The 14,149-nt window shown below is 39.3% G+C and overlaps 1 protein-coding gene across 2 annotated transcripts in view; it reads right to left on the bottom strand.

The window, feature by feature from the left end:
- Positions 1–291: 291 nt before the first annotated feature.
- atf6 (activating transcription factor 6) overlaps positions 292–14,149 on the bottom strand; it is a 36,231-nt gene continuing 22,373 nt past the window's right edge. For both annotated transcript variants that reach the window (XM_055019495.1, XM_055019491.1), the window contains exons 15-16: positions 11,061–11,145; positions 292–2,139 (exon numbers count right to left, since the gene is read on the bottom strand). In XM_055019495.1, coding sequence (XP_054875470.1) covers positions 1,943–2,139; positions 11,061–11,145 — 282 coding nt within the window. In that variant the 3' untranslated portion in view covers positions 292–1,942. The remainder of the gene's footprint in view (positions 2,140–11,060; positions 11,146–14,149) is intronic.

Below are 14,149 nucleotides of genomic sequence, written 5' to 3'. Positions count from 1 at the left end.
AACGTTGAAGATCTCGAAGTGGCTTTAATTATAGTTTACAACAGTTAATTCAATTGGAACACTGCGAAGTTAGAAGGCAACAAGGCAGGAAAGGACCAAAAAGAAAAAAACAAATAGACATACAGGGGTTGGCTGTTAAAACCTGTAATTTAGAATACTGTTAGTGCTTGTAAATAGAGTTATTGTGGTAGAAAACCCCCAGAAACAATCAATCTATTGTGCTTGATGAAGAAAAAACAAAATAGTTCAGTTTAGGATTTCACCCAACAGACCAAAACGTGCACGCAGGTATACTTAGACAAAATCCAGTGTTTATTTTGGTTTATGCACATAACAGAATACAAAAAAACAAAGATTTTATTTGTTCTTTTTCTTTGTCCATAAGTGGAGCAGTGAAAACATTGTGGAGAATCAAATATAAATTTAAAACCAAAAGGACATGGAAAAAAAAACTACACACAAACAGAAAGCTTGGCTTTAAACAACACAAGGTTTCTGAACAATTTTTATGGGCATCTGTTGAGCTAAAACATAACCATCTGTTCTGAAAGAAGTGCATTTTAAGAGAAGAATATATTGCTTTACCAACATACACAGGACCGGCCGGAAATAAGAAATAGATTACTAACTCTAATTATGTATAATTTATTATTTAATACCAAATTTTCCCCCATTTATAGACAAATAAAACACACATGAACATAAGGCATTTAAAGCTGAAGTTTCCAGGTTCTGCATTTCTAGTGCAAAATTTGATCACAAATTAGTACTAAAATCCTAAATGGCATAACATCCCAGCATGCTTTAATTTCTTTAAAGGTATGCCAGATATAACCAAGATTTAGCCTGTGGACAGAGTAGTCAAGAGTCATGCAACGTTTTGCACCAGCGTTTGTATGTCAAACATCTGCCAACTGAAAAAGAAGTGGTTTCACACGATGAAAGATGAAGAGAAACTTATCTGGAACAAAATTTTCTAGATGTCCACTCAGTGTACTGACACCCAAATCTCCCAGTACTGACATTTACTATGCATTTCCTTCCTATCCACTGTTTATTAATATACATGTACAATATATCTTTCTGAGTTTTCTGTTGTCGATTAGAATGAAAAGTTTCCACAAAGAAAATATCAAATATTTTTGACATCAAAAAAATGGATCAAACCACAGAAGGGTACTGTTACATAATAATAGAAATAAATATGTACAGTGTCCACATCTGTTGAGGAATATACATGAAACACAGTGCAAAGACCCCCAAAAAAAGGAAATTCTTCATCGATACATTGCATGGAATCCTTAAATTAATCGAAACCTGCCAACAACATAGTGGTTAGCTTTCACAAATCACCTGACTTCCTGAGTTTACTGCGTACTGCAGGTAATTAATCCGGTATGTCTTACTATTACACTAATAAAATCCATTTGTTTAGAGAGACAGAGAGCTGGAGGCGATTAAAGCACTCCGTTCTGTAGCTCAGATACAAACAGAAACCTGTGTGCTTCTCACAAATGTACTTTGATGACTTTAATAGGTGTATATGAATTTGTTGTCTGAGCTCTGGCTCTGCAGTTCGTCCAGGAGGAGCGCTGTTAGGGGTAAAAGTATTTGTGTTATGATGGGGTGACTCAGGGTTCAATGCTCTGCCCCCTGCTGCTAAACAATTACCCTTATGTGGGGCGTCTGGGGTTACAGGGAGAAGTCAGCGTTGCCACACAAGGAGCGGCTCGGACCTTATTACACGCCACTACCGGATATCAGCCTCTTTTAAAGAATGCAGCTGAAGATTTGAGCTTCTTTTGTATTCTAATGACGGCATGTCAGCAGAGCACAATCACGATCATATGAAGTCAAGGGGAGCAGACCACATTTAAAATATTAGTCATGAGCCAAAAAACTGAGGTGTTTTGTTAAAGAGTTCCAAAGAATGCAGGCGATCTTAAGCAGAGCCCATGAGGACGCCAACGGGAGGAGCTGCCTTGGTGTCGGTCGGGGAGTGCTGGTAAAACGTGTCCGTGTGGTTAACCCGGAGCAGAGGTGGGATGCTGGAAGACCTGATGTGGAGGATCCTGGTGTCCGTCACCTCACAGTCGATCTGCATCATCACCTCGAACTCTTTGTCTCTTATGATGCTTTCTGCAAAGACAAGAAAGGAAGAGGAAAGTTGTTAGCTACTGCAGCTTGACTTTTGTTTTTTCACACAAGATTTAATCAACTCAAGACACAAACTGCGTCTGTTATTCAGCACTATTACCGACAACTTGTTTAGTCAGTAAAAGACGTGAACAGACGCTGGATTTTGGGAGTGTAAGACGTATTGTTTGAGACGGTGGGAGAACTGCAATGAAGCGTGGGGTGGAGGTTGGTTTACAGATGGAGTCCAGAGGTGAGTCACACACTGGATTTCTCCATCGTGGAGATAAACAAAACAGCTCTAAACAAGAGCAGGACATGCAAATGGGAGAGGAGAAAATAAGAAAGTCTGTGGGGGAGAGAGACAAAGAGTGATCACTGAGGGTGAGTCAGGATCCTTCTTTTTTGTTTTTTTTTGTTCAGAGATGAAAAGAACAAAGTTGGGCACGATTCAAAGAAAGTGATCGATGCAGATGAGTCAGATTATTGTGATTGAATGAACCCAACGACCGCAGATGGTGTACAGTACGTTATCAAGGATAAATCCTGTATGACTTCACAGTGTCATCTCAGGGTTCAACCTACACACAAGCAATTCCTTTATCTTGGGAAATTCAAACTGAGTAAAAAGACAATGCACTTGATACTGGAGGTTCACAGTTTGGGGTTTACTCAACCGGAGGAGAGAACATCCTTTAAAGTGGACACTCTTTTAACATGCTCAGGGTTCCTTTGTGTATTTTTATTAAAAGACAACTTAGAAAGTTGTGGCCTCCTTTGTGTGTCCATAACATTCCCCATATGGTGCACACAAGTCGAACACTCGGTTTTAGTGCTCTCTTATATGACCCAGAAACAGAGCTGTAGGCGTCTTTAAAATGCCTGCAAGTTGTTTAAGTCTTTTTTTCCAGACACCTGTGCAACACATCAGTTTCTGCAGCAGGATATTCAGAGACGTTTATTTAGAGGCAGAGAGAAGCTCATCAGATTGTACGGAGACTATACAATACTTCCTGATGCAGCTGGAAGAATCCACGTATGTTCATCTCATTAGACGTAAGTAATGCAGAGAATGACTTCATCTACGGCTAAGCTTCCTCTTTTGCACCTGCAGCTAAACAGGGACTTTTCATTTAGCTTCAGCGCCTCAACAGGCATCTCTTTAAATTATTCTGCGGTCTGGATTTGACTCTTTGTCACGCTATGTCTACCTCAAACTAGCTTTATTCCTGAAGTAGAGCTGGATATGGATTTATGAGATCAAAAATGACCCTTTTCACCCTCAGTTCAATGTTTTGTCACCACTGCAGGTCAAACTAGTGGCTCTAAGAAGCTGTTTCTAAAGTGATCATGTCTGAATAATACATCGTTCAAATGGGTATAAAAAAAAAAATCAATCAGTGCCTCCCATTTGATCTCTTAGAATCAGCTGATTTGGGAACAACAACTTCAGTAAATTTCATGAAGCAATGCAAAATTCTACATTCATACAATGATATTTTTCAGATTTAAAGGCCCCCAAAGTACATAAAGGGCAGAAGTTTACTCAATTTAATTTCCACTTAATTTTCAGCATTTTTGAGTCTTCACTATTTAACCACATGCAGTTTTCAAAGCAAAAAAATACCCAAACATATTTGATCTCATTCTATTTAAACTGCAATGACTTGTCATAATCTGAAGCTAAAATCTTGCTTTTGTTCAGCATCATTTATTCAATAACCAACTTGGAACACAAATATCATGGGATGTATTATAGCCTCAACAGCAAAAACAGCACCAGTTTACTGTCTATGAAATAGACTCATAGAATCAAGCATTTATGCCTTAGGTGTGTGTAAAAATCCACGAGAGAAAAGTATAAAAAGTGCATTTTGAGGAAACTTTCATGGCTCAAATCACCATGTGTCATAGGTGGTTGGTAAAACTAAGAAATAGCAAATGAAAGGTATCATATTTACCTACATTTCGATACCAGGCTCATCGTCTTGCCATGATTCATTCTGTGTCAAAAGAATTTTGTAATATACAATACCGTTCAGAAGCTTGGGGTCACCTAGAAAGGTCCTTTTTGTTTTCAAAGTTATTTTTTGGCCTTTTGTTGGCTTTATTTTATAGGTACAGTCGAGGGGCAGACAGGAAAGCAGGGGGAAGAATGGGAGGAAGACATGCAGTAAAAGGCCATGAGCTGGAATCAAACCCAGGCTGCTGTGTACATGGGTCACTTGCTCAACCTGTTGAGCTATCTGGGTGTCCAAAATTTCCTTATATTTGAAAGAGAAGCAGTTATTTTCAATGAAGAAAACATTAGAATAATCAAAAATAAAGTCTAGACATTGTTAATGTGCTAAATGACTATTGTAGCTGTAAACAGCTGATTTTTAATGGAATATCTCCATAGAGGTACAGAGGAACATTTCCAGCAACCATCACTCCTGTGTTCTAATGCTACATTGTGTTAGCTAATGGTGTTGAAAGGCTCATTGATGATTAGAAAATCCTTGTGCAGTTATGTTAGCACATGGATAAAAGTGTGAGTTTTCATGGAAAACATGAAAATGTCTGGGTGACCCCAAACTTTTGAACAGTAAGTAGGTCAGGTGGAAACTCTTTCAGATTTGGTTGCTTTTATATGGAATGACCCAAATGAAAAGTTACATTTATAAGCAATAAAACACATTTTTCCCCAGTTGAAGACACTCAGGAGTTTGACTACTACTATTACTTGGTCTTGTATGACCAATAGCCTAGAGTAGCTAATACTAAACTGATTTTGCCAAATATTAAATGTTACAGTTCTCCTCTTAGGCTACAGTTCAACAATGTTTCATCATTTAACCTAAATTATCAGTTGTGGCCATGATGGTTCCTGTTCACCAAGAGTTGATTTAATATCTCTTTAAGGCACAATTGTACTTTGAGCTAAATGCTAAAATCTGTTCGCTATAACAATGCCAACATGCTGATGCTAAACAGGTGTATTCACTGTGTTCACCACCTTAGTATTTGTTAACTAGCACTACTATAAACATGAACTGCAGCTGCAGTGAATAGGAATGTCATTAGTTGTGTAGTTAGACTTGAAATTAAACTACTGCACCCCATAATCATTTTCTAAGTTCACAGTAATTACTCTGCAGTGTGTGGGCTGTAATCTGCAGCATTTTCCAAAGTGAGGACTCGCATTTAAAATCCCACTCTGTTTATATCCATCTTTCACCAAATTACCAAACTGTCTAACTTGTATTTAGCCAACTGCTTGAGAGGCCTGAACAGTGGAAAAGGAAACACACAAACACACAGACTTCAAACAGCAACTCTTTGAAGACGCTGCCAAATCTACCGTCCCGCTCTGCGTGGTCTTATTCTGCCTTTTACTGGTGCCATCTGGAAATGTTCCAGAGAGTTTCAGCAACACAGTGAGCTGGTGCACGCTGATAAAACGAACAATGTCTGGCAACAGTGCATCTGAGGAAACCTGAGAGCGAATCGCAGGAGGATGGCGGCTGCCACACTGGAACAAACTCTGAGGACGTTTTTTTTTTCCTCTTTACATCAGAAAGGAAGGAATTCATCCGCTAGTGTAATCAGAAAATTGGAAAACATGATTTGGGTCACGGGCTGCACAGTGGTGTAGTGGTTAGCACTTTCGCCTTGCAGCTAGAAGATCCCTGGTTCGCGTCCCAGCTTTCCCGGGATCTTTCTGCATGGAGTTTGCATGTTCTCCCTGTGCATGCGTGGGTTTTCTCCGGGTACTCCGGCTTCCTCCCACAGTCCAAAAATATGCTGATTTTAATTGATCATTCTAAATTGCCCATAGGTGTGAATGTGAGAGTGATTGTTTGTCTCTGTATGTAGCCCTGTGACAGACTGGTGACCTGTCTAGGGTGTCCCCTGCCTTCACCTGAGTCAGCTGGGATAGACTCCAGCCCCCCCATGACCCTAGTGAGGATTAAGTGGTGTATAGATAATGGATGGATGGATTTGGGTCACATAACCCATTAATCCAGCTCAGTCTAATCAAGTAAATTCTGTCTTTTATCTACAAAACTAGAAGACTTGGAGAATTTTGGCACCTTCCAAACAGGTTTTAGGTGAACCCTGAATGGTATGAACTCAGAAGGAAAAGATTAAATGTAGATTTTTTTAAGTTTTGTTAAATGAGGTTTGATTTACTTTAGCAAAATATCCATTTGTCTTTCTCAAATGGTCAGAAACAACAGGAAAACACATAGATTATTGTCAGATAAGGAAGCACAGACAGTCTTTACTGCATGCCAACTGATTATGCTATCTAAATGGTGGGGTATCCTCCAAGAGAACGCACAAGCCAAAGGCTGAGTAACCAAGCAATGGTAATTAAAGAATTAGTAAAAACAACCTTGGAGCCAACTAAAAGAAAAAAATCTGCAGAGATGCTAGATAATGACACTTAAGGTTATGACAACGCAGCTCGAGGGGAATATGAATCTGAAAAGTACATTTTACTACAAATCAACCATAAATTTAACTGTCATTATGGTGCTAGGGGGAAATTCCACAATAGTAGGGTTTATCCTCTGGGAACCACGAATTCCATAGTTGTTATGATTCAGCTGCTGAGCCATGTAACTGAAGCTGAAGTTTTAGATAGGTTGATAGATAGCTTTTTCATCCCTTTGGGGAAATTCAGGGTATCCAGTAGTTCACACATGCTATAGTTAATAAAAATAAGGAAATCAACATACAAATTGTGCTGGTGGAAGAAATAAGGTGCACAAGTTGCTGGTATTTACAATAAAATTACAAAATTGCTGGTATTTCTAATAAAGAAGAGTATTAATAAGAGTAAATACAGTTTATACATAGAAAGAATAATGTGCTTGAGCCCTCATAAACCAAGGATTATTGGGTTTACTGCACAGTTGAAATTTTACTGTGCATGACCAGCAAGGGTTAAACATGTGGTTTGCTAAGAGTGCACTCTTTTCCAGAGCACTGGTGGGGATGTTCTGTTTAGATTAAAGAAGTAGGAAAATCTGTCCCCCAAAGCCCATCTGTGGAGCTGAGCTCTACCTTGAACCCCCCAGTGAAAGCTGCCTGTTACTACAGCATACATGTGCAATCTCAAGAGAAGTAAAAATAGACCGCAGCGTCTCCACGCTCGATCCACCTGGAAGTGATGTCATCCCCGAAACATTCCTCTCACCCAAACATGTCGCTTCCACTTGATTGAGCTGCTTTCAAACTCTGGCGATCATTAAATAAACACACCCTTCAGCCCCTTATAAGGAGCCACCGCCAAGCCAGTTTTCAGAGCAAATCAACCAGGTCAGAGTCAAGTAACTTTAACAGAACCCCTGAACCGTGGACACGCAGCGAGACAGAAACAGACGACGGCTCACATCAAAGTCTCTCCGATCCACGTTCGGTTATTGACCGAGACAGACCAAACGATCACTCCAGATTAGCAGAGCCTATCCACGTCCTCCAGATGAAAACCATTTAGTGACTGGAGAAGGAAGGCATTCCTGAAGGAGAGCAGCAACTATGAGCTGGAAAGAATTATCTTCCTCTGTGGAGCAATCATGCTCCAGAAAAGAGGACGGCGTTTCTACTTTTTTTGAAGCTGTCGCCCAATTAGATATGTACATTTGCACTTAATCACTTCAAGGTTTCAAACAAAGACACCATAAATCTAAAATGTTACTTGAAGGCTGTGATCTGTGTGTCACATGGGGCTTTAAATGTGAAAGGAGGGAGCCAGAAAGAGAGAGTCATCACCATCTTTAGCTTTATCAGCCTCCGTTGGTTTGGTTTTTAGCACTGTCAGGCCAATAAGGAACCACCAGAAGAAGCAATTGTGGTATCTCCTAACATAAAACTGGTGTTAGCTCTGTTTTCTAAAGAACACCACATGATCCAAACCACTTATTTGATTCAAACATTCCTGAAAACGGCAAAGACAGTGTTTTAAATTTGCAACTCTCTGCAGGCATCCATGGCAGATCATGCAAATCGAAAGACCTCTCCCTCATGAGCAAACGAGAATCTTTCCAGACCTGATGTTTCTCCATGAATGCCACCTTTGTTTGGTCATTTCAACAATTAGTTGAAAAGGAGGTCTTGGATTTCACTATTTACTGCTATTTCAATGGGCCATCTGACCAGCACGGACCTTAACATTCCTCCCTGACAAGGCCAACCAAGAACAATGTTTACCTTCATCAATCTTCATCTAACACCCCTCTCTCAGAAAAGAAAAAAAAAATCTCAATGGCCACATCTTCCCTGCTGAGTAAGAGGCTCATATTCCACTGACTCACTCCTCTCAGGGTTGGTTGAAACACTAATCAAATCAGTTGCTGGTGCTTTGCCACAGACAGACTTGGAGATAACGGAAGAATAACTTCTGATTAAAATGCCAGTTGAACCGCCAATAACAACAACAGGCTTTCTTCCGATGCTCACGCCCTACATAAACTCTCCTGATTTCTTTTGGTTCACTGTATCCAGACTTGGTGAAAATGAAGCCACTTGATAATTCTGGTTTTGGAAACAGACGCCTTCTCTCCACTGTAACCTCCCATGACCTGAATTTGACAAACTGTATTGATAATCCCACAGATCTGAGGGTCATGCAGAAAAAATTGGTGAGCTCATGGAAATCAGGAACATGTGTAGACTTTAATAATTCATAAAAAATAAAACAATTTGGCAACCAGTGCACCAGTGGAAGATTCTTTTGTGATCAAATGTCCAGATACTGAGGCGTACCTCATGTAAGCGGACGTTAAAATGCTTCCTGGGGGTTTGTTTTTGAGGGCGAGCGGTCAAATAAATGGGTGACTGCTTCTCAAATGGACTGATGAAAACAACTCCCCCGAAACCACAACCAAGCCCACTGTGGCTGCCACCCACTATGACAAGCTGTGGACAGCAAGTACACCCTTCATAAGTAAATGAAGTTAGATGAGCTGTGTCAGCGCTCCAGAATGTGTAGTGGATTTGATTTTTGCTTGAAACTAATTTGACTTTTCATCACTAGCATGCAGCCATTAGTGGACACTGGCAGTAAATGGACTGACTGATGTACTGAAACCAAAGTGTCTAGATTTCCAAATTAGTTCAAGGACCAAGTAATGTACTACAGGGCTGCATCTACTGAAGAGTAATTCTACACTGATAATTTCTTCGATAAATACTGGCATGTAACTTACTTGCAAACTCACATTTAACTGTACTGGAACTCAAACTCTATCTTTTTCCAATTTTGACTACAAAAGTAAAGTGTAAAAACCTCACATACATTAAAAAGCAGAGTCAAAGTTGCAAAACTCTACCCTGCCTACAGGTGGCAGATGTTCCAAAGTTGTAAACTACTTCTTTCTCTGCCTGTAGGTGGCACAATTTGAAGTGGAACCCCAACTCTGGATGAAATTATCTGGGTAGTTTTCTGGATACTCAGTGCTCAATGCATTTCTTGTCCTTGTTGTTAAAAACGGTTACACAAGAAATGGACGTAAAGCTACAAATTAAATCAATCTACTGTATTTGCTCAAATAAAAGCCAAGGGTCATTTAAAAACTTGGTCATGTGGTTTAAATAAATGACTACAAGCTGTGTGACAAAAACATAGGTTGAAAAACTCTGGTGCTTGTCGCATTATGTGCATTTGTATTTAAACCTTAACTTGGTTCTCCTACTAGCATGATTTGTACCTTATTTTTCCTATTTTTTCTTACATGTAATATGTTTGAGTTACTGGATACGTTGCGTGTGTTTATCTATCTAGTTCTGACAACTGTAATCCACTGTTAAATGTTGTTTCACATGTACCTGGTATGTTTTACAGAGTTCAAACTGACACAATAGTGGCTCCTGATCCACTTTACTTTGTCATCCTTTAATCCTGTCCAGCTGTAGCTGCATGTGGGATGCAAATGGAAATGTTGCACAATAAAAGCCCCTGTTAAGAAATGCAGAGTTTCTGTTCAATGACATGCTAGAGGGCATAAAATTTAAAATAGTTACACGGAGTGTTGGGTTTGCATTTGCAGTGTAATGCAGGAACTTTGACAGGACAGAGCAGATAAAAACAAGGCTTCGTAACAAAATATGATTAATTACACTTATCAAACACAGGGAATCAGAAATAGAGACATCTAAAACAAGCCTGCTTTGAATAAAGGCCTGTTACCTTCAGCAGTTGAAGTAACTAAAGGCACCAGTTGGTATTTGTGAAAATATGGTCATGAAAACTAAGCTGTGCTCATTTTGGGTTTTAAAGCCTGGATAATGGCCTGTAATGGTGTTTTTTTTCTTTACAATATAACATTCTAGTATAATAATTAAAATGTTTTTATATATTTTTATAGCAGTACTTCAAATAAATGAATGGCCCTTAACCCTCAACATCATTATTTTAAACCCAAGATCTTAAAAATTGTAGGTAAAATAAAAAATAAAGGCAAAAAAGCAAATGAAAACAGCTTTTTTTGTGTGTGTGTCTGTGTGTGGTTGAGTCACTATCTGTGCAGGGTTGCTAGATGTAGCTGTAAGCATTATCAGAAGCTGGAAGACAAAACAGACACAATACAGAGCTGAGTGAAGGTGCAGAAAACCAGTCCTAAATACCAGATACCTTTCAAGCAAATAAAATATACAAAGCAACTCTAATTTAAACTAAGCAGGAACCCAACTCTTACTTCCAAGGACATAGACCTCAAAAACAAAACACCAGCAAAGAAGAAAAAAGGATCAGTATCACCTTAACAGGCTTAAAAAGTTTTCTATTTTGGTCCTACAAGTTTCTCCGGCCATAAGTAATGCATTCTTGCAGGGATACGTGTTACTCAATCTGCTCCCAGCTTTGCCTTTCATCCGTTACATCGTGTTGACTGACCAAACTCCCCCAACTGTTGTGTCTGTGGTGCAGCGCTTACCATTTATGTTCATGGCTGGCAAGACCACAGACATCTTGGGTCGCCTTCCTTTATTGTGGTTGGTGGCAGGAAGTAGCAGATGATCCTGAGAACAAAAGCGGAGAGGGTCATCAAGGGGAAAATACAAATCACTGTGAGGCAAATAAAACGGTCGGCTGCATGTGTGTGTTTGTTGATCAAGGCTCGGAGCTTCGTTTATATCTGGAGGGTCTTGCATCACCGGCTTTAGCAGCAGATCGATGATGTTGTGGTCATTTTGGAAAGCAGGCGGGAAAAAGCACCACAAAAATTCTAATTTTTGTTCTTAACTGCTTTAAATAAGAGGAATGCACACAGATTTCTTAATTCAGAGAGCACAGCATTTCATCTTGTAGCTTTATGCATACAGGTGGCAGCATAAAGCAGTGGTTCTTGGCATGCATTTCCTCAAATTTAGCATTTTTCAATACTACTTTTACCAATACTTTTACTGCTGGCCATTTTCTAGGACAATTAGAGCACCAGAAATCACCAAAAAAGTGTTTCAGCTCCTACAACTGTGTAAATAGCTTTAGCGCATCCCATTGAGACCAAAGGTTTTTAGCTGCAGTGGAGAGGAATGCATGAACACGTGACCCACATTAATGTCAATGTTGAGCTGTGAATGAATTTCTACATTAAATTAAAACTAAGAAATTTAGGAAACTGAAGAGCAAAACTAACTCAACAAGCTCAAACACCACAACCAGTGAATGAAACTTGTGATTTCGTGATAAAGAAGCTGGGAATCAAGGAAAAAATGTAACAAAATCATTTTTAAAGGCAAGAAAAGCAAACTTGTGGTCAAACTCACAGAAAACATTCAAAAACTCTGAATCAAAGCAGTGCCGGCTGAGGTATCTTGACTTTTAGTCCTAATTCCTCAGGGCTAATTAATCAAATTTCGATAAGCTCCCTCCAGAGTCACTGAAGATATTAAGCAACAAGCATTGAGCAGAGAAATTGCCCGTGACCTGGTCTCCATCATCATTACAACTGGAGCTTTCTGTGGCTTACCAACTACCAGGAGACCCACTGAAAGCAGGTTAACGCCATCAAACTTGGCTCCCAAAACTCACCCTGAGTGAGATAACAAATGAGGGGTGTTAAGGTGGCGACAGACAGGAGCATAGACCGAAGTTAGGAGGAAAAATTACACTGAAATGAAAGTTTTTTTGTCGTCATGGTAAGTAGGAATGTTCTTCATATTGCCTCGTAAATTTTATTAAAATGACACTAATATGTGATCTGTGTGCGTCCATTCGTAGTCTATCATTTTGAATGAAGGGTTTTGTTTATGCTCATGGCACTTGTGAGGTATTAAGGATAATGTGTAGGCCTCCAAAGGTGGAATTAAATGCTAAAAATGAGAGGGTGGCTGTGATTGGAGGGTGAAAGGAAGAGGGAAACCACAACGCTGCTCATCATCACGAAACCGGCCAGCTTGTCAAGTTGACGTAACTGCTGCCGCCATGACTACAGGTGGATTTTACTTATTGGACGCAGTGAAAGCAGCCAGTGTTTCCACTTGCATAAAGCCATAGGTGCTAAAACAACACGAGAAATGAAGCAAGACCAAAAAATGACAGTAGGCAGTGAAACAGTCCCATGTTTTTTCTCACTGAGAGTTGTTTTTTCCATCGCCTCACCTCATTTTACACCTCAGCAAAGACACAGGTGTTAATGTATCTGTGGAGGGGCCCAAACTAACCTTGACCCAAACACGACCATTTCTGAGTGCGCAACATACTGTTCAGAGTGAGCTCAACTGCTGGAGAGGGCAGAAACAGGCCATGATGAAAAGTATTTTTGCCTACGGGGACAAAAGTCAAAATTGGCGGTGATTGGCTTTAAAATACAAACAAATTCCAAATTTAATCCAGAGCTTTGGCAGTCTTGTTATAACATCATACTGACTGGAACAAAAAAACAACAGCACACATGCTTTTGTAGATACACACACACCCTGAAACCCAGGAAACAAAATACAGGCAAATAAACTGACTGTGAAAAGCTAATAATGGTATGTGAGAATTAAAAGGGTCACAACGAATAGCAGACGTGTAATCTACATTCTTTACCTGGACTTTGTCTTTTACTGATCACTGCTTCTTTTTTGTCATACTGACTCAGTAATGCAAATACAAATATTAATATGTTGCGTTGTCAAATTAATACATTAATTAATACACAGTAATGCTTTGTATTACCCCTGCTGGATAAGAATTGGTAAAAATCATGTTCTTGAAAGGTTAATCACCGTAAAAATGTAATTCAGAAAGCCTGGAAGCATGCAAATGTTTGAATCGCTGTGGAGAGAAAGATTTATTGACAGTTTGAGGAATGTGTATTTGGAATTTCAGACACTTTACAATGTATTAGTTCACACCTTAAAAAAAGGGCAAACCAAAATTCAAAGTCACATTTTCTTTGTAGAGCTGAAAATTACCAAAGCAAAAAATAATTGAAGAAAATTGCTTTCATTTCGATTTTTGAACTGTTAGGTACAAAATGGTAAATAATAAGACCATACCATGTTCTTTTCCATATTTTGATGGAAATCTTACACTATTTAAAGAGGTAAAGATTCATTTAGTTAACTAAGAAATAGCTTTTTGTTAATCACTGCCCCGAATCCACATATCAAAATATTCAGATATCAAATAAAAATAATTCTAAAGGCATACTTTCCCTCTCTTTTGTCAAAAGTTCAAGATCAAACTCCAGAAATTATTAGATAAAGCCTTTATCTTGTAATGTTTTTGTAAAGCGGTTGATATTACTTTTACGGTACTACTTTTAAGGAACTTTAACACCCTCACTGGTCATGCATCACATAGCTAATCCAAACTAAAGAACAGCTACTTGACCTGCAGGGGCCTTAATCTCGAGAACACCATAGTTACCGTTGTCCCTGCCGTCTCTATGACAACCTGAAACCAAACCTCTGTGACTTGCTTGGTCCCCAAGGGGTCTTAACCTTTGACCATAAGCTTCAAAACTCCCACCACACTGAGTAATCCTGAGGGTTTAGGAGCTTAACATCCAGAGGTGCAGAGTGTGATGTGAAA

This window comes from Amphiprion ocellaris, chromosome 2, assembly GCF_022539595.1.
Source record: "Amphiprion ocellaris isolate individual 3 ecotype Okinawa chromosome 2, ASM2253959v1, whole genome shotgun sequence".
In the NCBI taxonomy this organism is placed as follows: Eukaryota; Metazoa; Chordata; class Actinopteri; family Pomacentridae; genus Amphiprion; species Amphiprion ocellaris.
The sequence above is the reverse complement of the archived record's forward strand: the minus strand, read 5'-3'. Positions and strand labels throughout refer to the sequence as shown.